We start from the raw sequence: 9037 nt of genomic DNA, 5'->3' as shown, positions 1-9037 counted from the left end.
ATGAATCTTGCGTTCGCTGAGAGCATCCCGAGCTCCTCGATACGGCTGATTGTTTCTTCTGTTTATAGAATAGATGTCTGTACACCGTTCAGTCGGCAGAATTGAATTTTCGATGCTGCGAAGAATTTTGGTACGACCCGAAAGAAGCCGTTGACAATGTGCAAAAAAAACCAGACGCATTTGGAAGAGGAAAAAAAGACGTCGGAGGGAAACGACCAACGTTTGAACCGTTTGCACTCGAGCGGTGACTCTGAAGCACCGTTAAAAAATGTTACATCATGTTATAGAATGATTTTTATAGCATCGTGTTTGTCCGTATTTAAGGGACTGTTGAAAGAGTGACTGAGCTAATGGGACTTACTTCTGCACGCTTTTTTTTACATTTTAAGGTTATATGAGATGACGCGCACATCCCCACCATTTTACTGCATATCCAACCCACATTGGATCCTGTATCATTAAGTCAGACAATCGGAGCAAATAAAATTTGTATAAGCACTTACAAATGAAGCTGCGGCCTGGAAGTGTGCAGGTGTAGGACCCATTACTGTATAAGGCTTAGTTTAAGGTCCATAAAATAAACCGAGCCATAGGAACGTGGAAATATTGTTTCTAAATACTGTTAAAATACGGGAATACTTTTGAAGTTAGACTTATACCGGCTTCGAGTGCAAAGGGTTCAAACGAACCGCGAAAGGCGAGCGAGATGGCTAACGCAGGATAAATAATCGTTGGATTACGGATTTTATGCATCTGTAAGAGAAATGTTAATGCGAAATACAAAACAGAAAGAAGATATTATTTTTAAATGATTAAAATGTATCTGAAATCGTTTCGCCTGTTACTTGTAGATCGCTAAAATTAAGCAACACCGAACTAACGGCGTTACGAAAAGGAGTTCTACGACGACGAGTATTCTTTGTTCTTACCGAGACTTATTCCGATGGAAGTTTCACCATTTCTCGATGATCGTTGGAGACTAGCAGGTTTGAAGAGAGAAGACAGTCCGCCACTGGGTGGCCTAATTTCATTGCGAGTTGATTTGGTAGCGTCGACGACGGCCTCTGACCGGCGTAGTCAGGAAAAGCAGCTACGCAAGGCGACGAGAGCGCAGAGAGTGCCGTACAGGGGCGTAGAAAATCTACCGGGCGATCATTGTAATTTTAAACTAGAATGGCGTCGCGAGGCAGAGCCTCCGTCTGATTGTAATTCAGAATTGTAACATTGATACAATGCGTCGCCTCGCGTAGTTACTTCTCCTGACTGCAGTGCATGTGTCGGCCGAGATTGCGCGGAGCAGGAACTGCTTAAAGAGAACTGTTGATCGGAAGTCAGGTATCGAGACCGCCTGTAGGTTAACGGTACTACTGGCCAGACGAGACGCGCTCTGGCCCTTGGTCTCACTTTTGTGATTATTATTTAAGCGCATATGTTAAGCGTAACGTTTAGGCTAGGCTAGGTTTACCACAATATCTTGAACCGTACGCACAGATATTCTCGTCGCGTCGCATCGCATCGTTCAGCGTCTCCGGGCGCCGTGAATTGATAAGAGGACGGTGCTCGGATCAAACCCGAGCGAAAAGCGGAACAACGAGAACGGATCCGTGCATTTATACTTTTACAAAACTCTGTCGGGATCGCGGGGGAGAAGGAGGAGGAGAAAGACGTTCCCTTCGGCTTGGAAGCGGAACCGGAAGATGGTGGTGGAGAAAACACCACCGCGGCGTTTTTAATCCGTATGACGGTAACTAGCTCTTACAACAGTTCTGTATCATAAGTTTCTAGATGTAACACGTTATCGAAGGTGTAGATTTCTCTCACTTCTCTTTTTTTTTGATTCTCATGATTAAACATTCTATTTTGCGTAATCAATGATGACAAGGGGACGAAGAGTTTTTGCGAAGACGTAGAAGGCACTCGGTCCCCTTTACGACGGAACTCTGCGCGCTGTACTAATCGTTCGCCAGTGTCCACGATGAGCCTTTTGCCAGGGGAGCCGACCGGAACGCTGCCAGTTTGTTGCCCGAAATCGTCCCGAAAACATCCTCTCCGTTTCCGGTTCGCCCGTACGATTCCCTCTACGATTCCCCCTGACCCGTACCGTGTCTTATGTTTTAAGGCGAACGACAAGCCACTGGAAATACACGATCGCTCATGCTATTGTCTCGCCGAGCTTGCTTCTTCCGTTAAGATGGTTCGCGTGTCCCCTAGGCGAAACGCTCGACGCGTAAGGGTCGAGGACCGTTGTGCCTTCGAGTGCGCACGTTGATACGTTCCACGATCGTATGGAGGACGTACGCGTCCATTTTTATTTTGTGATTCCGTACGCAGTTGTTCAATGTTTTTTTTTTTATACTTCTCTTAATGCTTATCTAGGATAGCTTGTGTACCCTAAAGAGTGTTTCAATAAAATTGACAATGAAATCAACGTGGTCTGGTTTATTCGATTCCTCGTCCTCCGTTTAGGCGAAGAAGAAAAAGGAATTCTCCATAAAAATTAGAAACATAAAATATATTGCATTATTAATTATTAGCAGGTGCTTTTGGTATGAAAAGAAAAATGCCAAAAATGATCCGTTTTTTAAAATATAAATAAAAGAAATTAAAAATGCCACTATTTGTGAGCAGTGGCGCCTCTTACGGTCAAACCTCGAAGCTTCATTCAGAGGTTCGTACAGCGCCATTGATCGTAGTGGCAAGAGGCTCAGACTGTTAACCAAGACCGACTGTTGGTAATTGTGTCTGCTAGTTTCAGTATTTTACCGTTACGTGTAATGGCGTCAATTGTAATTTTTAGCAGGCTTCTATAGTACATTCGCACACGAGCTGTAGGAAAATAGCAGATACCAAAAAACACAGAGATTTGCTATAATAGTACAAATGAGGTATACAGAGTATTCGATTCCCGCTAAAAAACATTTCTAAAGTGCGACAAAGAAATGAAAAGCTAGCGTTCCATTTTCGTCGAACAGAAATATACATTTTATGCTGGATCTACTCCTACACATCTCCTCCACTGTTACATCTATTTATAAATTGTATTTTTAAAACAAATTGAAATAATAAACAATGATGATCATCTGTCGGTAACATGTAACACCTAGTTCGTTAATTTCCTGGATGGTGCCCCCAGTCTAGAAAGTTCACCCACTGGATAAAATAACAGTTCCTACAATTATTATCGCACATGAAGTATAGCTTCACCGTAATGTACTACTGCACTGGACATTCTTCGATTTTATTTACACATTTTTTCGTTTTACTATTTCTTGACCGCGTACTAACGAATTTAAAAACTTAAGCCAAAGATTAATTTCGTCATGGCATGATTCTAATCTTCTCGGAACGATTTAAAACGTGAAAAAACATTGGGACGAACTCTTCCGTTGGACCATCATCTTCAGCTGCTCGATCCTGGATCGTTTCTGGCTACTTTCTTTTACGACGTCTGGTTCCGTTTCAGGGGGCTCCGCCACCATCTTTCGATAAAACATATCTTTCCTCCTTTGCGGGGATTCTGGTGGATGCATCCACTGAACTTTGGGAAAGGCTTTGACGAAATCCAGCTCCTCGTTCACGGGTTTCTCAACGTCTTCCGGTCGAATACCTTCCCGACAACTGAACGATTTCCTTCTTCTCTCTGGCGGTCGCATTTCTTCGTACGGGATCCTGTATTTCAACGGCGTAGGGATGCATCCACCGGTGTCCGCCTTTTGCAGATCGACGAGTATGTCTTCGAGCCGTTTCTGAAAAGAATCTTACAATATTATAACTGATGTATTATTCGTAATCTTCTAAAATTGATGCATCATTTGCAAATAAAATTTTGTAACTGAAACATTGCAATTGATGCACCCTTTGTAATAAAAAATCTCGTAATTAAGCTTCGCAATTAGCACAACAATTATCCGAACGCGTATTACCCTGTTGCAGCCATCGCCGATCATGCTGTAAAGCACCCCTTTCGGCAGTTTGAACGATGGCGGCGGTTTCGGCTGCGGTTCCATACACTTTTCCGAGCACCGTTTCACGACGCGCGTGAACAAGAAAACATCTCCGGCTGTTTCTTGATACCGCGTGTCGAACAGCCGCGGATCCTGTCTGCGTTGCTTCCTCCTCTGTCTATTGGCGATCCTACAAGTACATGGATCAGGCCAGGACCTCTTCGGATCCGGCCCGAACATCTGCTCCCACATGGACAACTTCGTAACAGGGGGTTTCTCTTTGACGCAGTTACTAGGCTTCTCCTTGGGCGGCTTTTTGAAGAAGAAACACTTCCTCTTCGGTTTCTCCTCGATGCATTTCGACGGGGTGCCTTTGCAGGGCTCCGAGTCCTCTATCTTGGAGGGTGCTGGCTCACCGCAATTCCCAGTGCCGTATTCGATGGGTTTCCGACGCGATTTGAACCAAAAGTTTCGCAGGTTCCCGTGCAGTATCGTCGAAGTTAGCGACGGCGGTTTCAACAAGGAGCCGTTCAAACTATCCTAAACAGAATTTATAAGTTAGTGGCTTGTTCTGGGTTTGAAATTCTTGTTGTCTTTCTTTTCGATAACCTATTGCTCGGCTAATTATACTAATTTCATCGAATGAGAAGCCTACCGTTTGCAAGACTAAACTGGAAATTTGTAATCTAGGCCGGAAGGATGCCATGACGAAAAGAATTTTGTGACCCAATGCTAGAGAGTCCTTTGCGGGTTTTCCTGATGGTTACATTGGTAATTTAGGTTCAAGTTACATTGATAATTTAGAACCGAGTAGTGTGAAACAAATTGACAATCAGCTTCATCCTATCGAACCAAAAATTAATTTCACATGAACGAAGAACGAACACATAGCATTTATTATTAATTATTAACTATTGTTAAGTATTATTCGGTATAAAAGTACCATTTTACACGGTAATTGAGTCTCAGCATACACCGAAGACGGCGACGACAAACGTGTTAAATAAAATTATTCCCAAAAATTATCCTATTGAAAATGTAACATTAAATGTATCGATCGAATAATTAGCGATCGAAGTTCATATTCCTCTCGAGGATTAAATTATGCGGTGGACGAACGGGCAACGTTAGAACAGCGGCATGCCTGCGCGTGCATAAAATGGCGGGTGGCGATCGCGTCGCGAGCAGATGGATCGATTTTAATGATAAAATGGCGTCGAGAGCGCCGGCTCGAGGACGCGGGATTTACTCGAGTCGCCCGCTAATGCCGATTCGGTTTCCTTTGATCGTCGGCCGCTTCCGGTGGCTGTGCAAATTCCCGCGGCAACCCTACCGAGCCGCCCCCTGTTAATTCCGAGGGAACACCGGAATTACTGATACCGCCTCTGCAAACGAGACGAGATGAAGCCGGAAACGTCGATGTAGTCAATATTGCGCGCATCCACCTACGCGGACGATAGAAAATAGGGGGTGAGAGGACTGCGAAGAGAGAGAGAGCGAGAGAGGCAAGTAGAAGAACGAAGAGACAGAGAGCGAGAGAGAGAGAGAGAGGGAGGGAGAAGCACAGTAGCTCGAAGGAGACGCAATGAGAGATTTCGAAGCGTTTGCGAGCCGCTGCAGATTGATTCGACTCGCCTAAACTGACGTGCTGCTACAGTCTTGCTCATAACTGGCGATTTTGCTTCTTTGGTACACTGTTCGATCTTCTTCGGGTGATTTCGGATCGATAATATTATATTGGATATAATGTGGAACATAGAATATTATATCATGTCGAAAGTATAGTATAATATAATGCATAATTTAAAAGTTGAATTAAAATGTGGAATTAAATTCCAGAAAAATGCAGTGGTGTAATAGAAACAGTAAAAATATTTGAATACATAAGATGTAGAAAATATATAAGGTACAGGTATTGTTATAGTCGGTGTATACAGGCTGGCCGTATCCGACATCGTTGACTTGAACTACTGTGCTCGTCTCCTCTTACCGGGACTCGTACTATCGTACATTAAACTAGCATGACAATAATAATAATTCCTCTTAACCCCAAGAATATATAACTCAGTGCATTTCTCTCCGTGCAACAGTTACACTTTTAACAGGTTTTTAAATAATTTAAATATACATTTGGTAATGTTAACTCTGTGCACTTGACGCCAGTTTAACTTCAAATCTAAAATAGTATTGGATGACTCAGAGTGTCTCTACTTATAGTGTCGTATGACAATTTCGTGTGATGTCCCAGACTCAGATTAAAATTATTATAAAACATCCTAGTGCAAAGATTGTTAAAAGGTCGAATGTTGAAACAGTAATTTGCTTGAGAATTTGCAAGGTACTCGGACAATGCCGTCCATCCTCGGTCCACCCGACTCACCCTACCTGAACGGGACTGTAGACGTCTGCCTCGCGGCGACATCCCTTCCACCCCGGTCCTAGGTATGTATCCCCTACTCCAGATTTTCCGGCGGCGAGTCGCGGTGAGGAAGGGTGTTTACTCAAGACACGACAATTCATTACGTAATTGAATTGAATGAGGCCTCACTCCTCCGGCTGTTTCCGTTTCCCCGGCGCGGCGAGTATCTCCGCGGCAGTCTCTCCCCCTCCCCTCTCTCACTCTCTCTCTCTTGCTCGCTCTGAACCCCTCTCATGGCTAGAATAGCACGTGTAGAAACGGTGGTTGCGCGTGTGCGCGCCCATCTCTGCCCTCGGATGGGGAAACCATCCCCCGTGGCCCACCACACCCAGCGCGACCATCCACACAGAGAATGCTCTCTCTCTCTCTCTGCCCTCGCTCTCTTTCTATTCACCTCTCTATCTCTCTATCTATCTATCCATCTCACTCTATCTCTCTCCGTCGCTCGCGCAGGCCCGTGTCTGCCTCGGTGCGCTCTCTCGGTGGGGTACTACCGAATTAAACGATTAGTTAAACTGATTTCGAGTTAGGCGAATGAATAAGTAATCGGATTTCTCGTTAAGGTAATCGCATTGCGCCCTGATTGGCTCCGTCTGCCTGCGTTATAGACCGTTTCCCCTACCGTTTCGATGCTCGATGTGGTTCCCTTCGTTCCACCTCCACATCGCGAACCTAAACAGCTCCGTCTCCGTCCCGCCAATTAATTCCACGATAGCTCTGCGCGCTCCCCTTTTACCTTCTTTCGTCTCTCCCTCCCTTTCTCTCTCTCGCTCTACCGTTCTATCTATCTATTTCTATCTCGATCTCTCTTTCATTCTATCTCTATCTATCTATTTCCCTCTCACTCTATCTCTCTGTTCAACCACCCTGCCAGGATCGCTGCGGTTCCTTCTATCATGGTGCACGCAGGACACCAAGCACTCGATCCTCGATCAGTCCGGATAACAGCCTTCCGACGCTGTGAATCGATGTCCATGATCGGCTCCTCGTTCACCATTTGCACAATCGTTGTAGAACTCTCATGTTAATTTATATTTTTGCAGGACCCTTTCAAGGACTTCTCTCTTGATTGAGGTCCTTTGCTTCTTGTTGCAGGAGCGATGGTAGAACGAGGATCTTTGGGCTGATTGCGATTCGACTGGGTCGTTTTGGAATCCTGTTCTTGATCGGGGTTGTGCCATTCTTAATTATTCCGTTATTCGTCTTGGACTGCTCTAGTTTTTACTGTGGCACACCTGCAAGTTTTTGCTATTTATATAATTTATCTATATTAATTAATCGTAATATATACCTTTATACTACCTTTACCATTTATTTCCCTAATTGGTTTGACAGCTTGTCATCTATAACTTACAATTTAAAATATGAGTCGACAATGTTCAAAAATTAATTATTAAACAGTAATTAAAAAAAAATTACACTTACGCCACTGTTGGTGCCTAACCTCCTCATTTGTCCGCAATTATACTCACGGACCACGAGCCCCGATCGCCAAAGCTCGCTCGCAATCAGTCAGAAACGCCGAACAGCACCGATAACATCGCTTTGTTGTATCCGAGCGAGACACGTCGTTCGGTGATTCGTCAGTGAAGCGGTTTCTTTTCAAGGGAGATCCGCTGATCTTGCCGCAGCTATCGACGTCTTCTCCCATCCGGTTCGACCGTCCTCTCTCGTTTCCCCCGCTCGACCCCGTTCGTTTACGCGCGTCTGCCAGCCTGATTCCCTCTGTCCGTATCCGAGAGCGTGTACCACGGGCCGGCGACGCGGAACCGTGTTTGCCCGAGCAATTACATTCCCGAACGCAATCCCATTTAAATATTGCCGAGTTTGGTAGCGGCAAACACGGGGACAGGCCGCTCCGCGCCGCGCCGCCGCGTTCCCGGCCTCGCAATCGGCTCGGGACAAGCCTCAAGGCCGTTACACGGCCATTTCGATGTAAAATATTCTCGGCGAGCCGTCTGCGAGAGCCTCCTAACCCCTTTCCATGAAAAAATAATCCCGGGGAGTCGTGTTCCTCCCCTGAACCGCGCCGCGATTCTTCGCGAACCTCGAACATCCTTGTTTTCAGATTTCTTCGCAGCCGGAGAACTCGTTCGGAATCCTAACCTCGTTTTCGAGCGCTTTCGAATCTCCTTTTTTGTCGAATTTCAAATTTCTTACAAAGTTCTACGAATTGTTGAACAAATGAATAAATTATTCCTGTTTGAAATAAGAGTAATTGAATTATTACTTACGAAGTGACGATAGCTTGTTTATTAATTTAATCGGTATTAAAAAGTTGTCTCTATTTTTAGAGAAAATTAATTATCTACGTCCACCATAGTTTCTGCAATGTAACTAACTTCGTGAAGTAGGGAGTGAAACATAAAAGAGCTGAAGAGAGCGCCATCACTATAATTGAATGTACGTAAAATATTCAATACTCAACGAACTTCATTTCGAAGCGCAAATTCGTCGTATATTCTGGTAGGTTATCTTTGAGCTTATTTGAAAGGAGGTCTTATGCAATTTTATTCTGATATGGATTACTGTGAAGAGCATTCTCGCCATATTTTGCTCTATTACTTCCGAAAAAGAAAAAATGCTGCGCAAGCACATCAGAGGTTATGCGACAATGAAGATGTTTTCAAGATACGACAGTGTCAGGGTTAAGGTATATAAAATTTTGATATTA

The 9037-nt window shown here is 44.4% G+C and overlaps 2 protein-coding genes across 4 annotated transcripts in view; one reads left to right on the top strand and one right to left on the bottom strand.

Annotated features, from left to right (window-relative positions):
* Positions 1 to 2422, top strand: part of Sano (CABIT domain-containing protein serrano) — a 39186-nt gene extending 36764 nt beyond the window's left edge. For both annotated transcript variants that reach the window (XR_013493995.1, XR_013493994.1), the window contains exons 4-5: positions 69 to 755; positions 852 to 2422. The gene's annotated coding sequence lies outside the window, so the exon portion shown is untranslated. The remainder of the gene's footprint in view (positions 1 to 68; positions 756 to 851) is intronic.
* Positions 2423 to 2988: 566 nt separating this feature from the next.
* LOC144468629 (uncharacterized) lies at positions 2989 to 8692 on the bottom strand. Of its 2 annotated transcripts, XM_078178242.1 has the most exons (7): positions 8598 to 8692; positions 7655 to 8529; positions 6758 to 7598; positions 4888 to 5329; positions 4600 to 4787; positions 3924 to 4484; positions 2989 to 3746 (listed from the first exon to the last, which is right to left on the bottom strand). In XM_078178242.1, the coding sequence occupies exons 5-7, from the start codon at positions 4648 to 4650 to the stop codon at positions 3351 to 3353; spliced, it is 1008 nt and encodes a 335-aa protein (XP_078034368.1). In that variant the 5' UTR covers positions 4651 to 4787; positions 4888 to 5329; positions 6758 to 7598; positions 7655 to 8529; positions 8598 to 8692; the 3' UTR covers positions 2989 to 3350. The 2 variants fall into 2 exon arrangements, with proteins under 2 accessions (XP_078034368.1, XP_078034367.1); XM_078178241.1 differs by having other exon boundaries at positions 4888 to 7598; positions 7672 to 8529.
* Positions 8693 to 9037: the final 345 nt, after the last annotated feature.

Source organism: Augochlora pura, chromosome 4, assembly GCF_028453695.1.
Source record: "Augochlora pura isolate Apur16 chromosome 4, APUR_v2.2.1, whole genome shotgun sequence".
In the NCBI taxonomy this organism is placed as follows: Eukaryota; Metazoa; Arthropoda; class Insecta; order Hymenoptera; family Halictidae; genus Augochlora; species Augochlora pura.
Note: the sequence above shows the minus strand (reverse complement) of the source record. Positions and strands in the feature narration are given on the sequence as shown.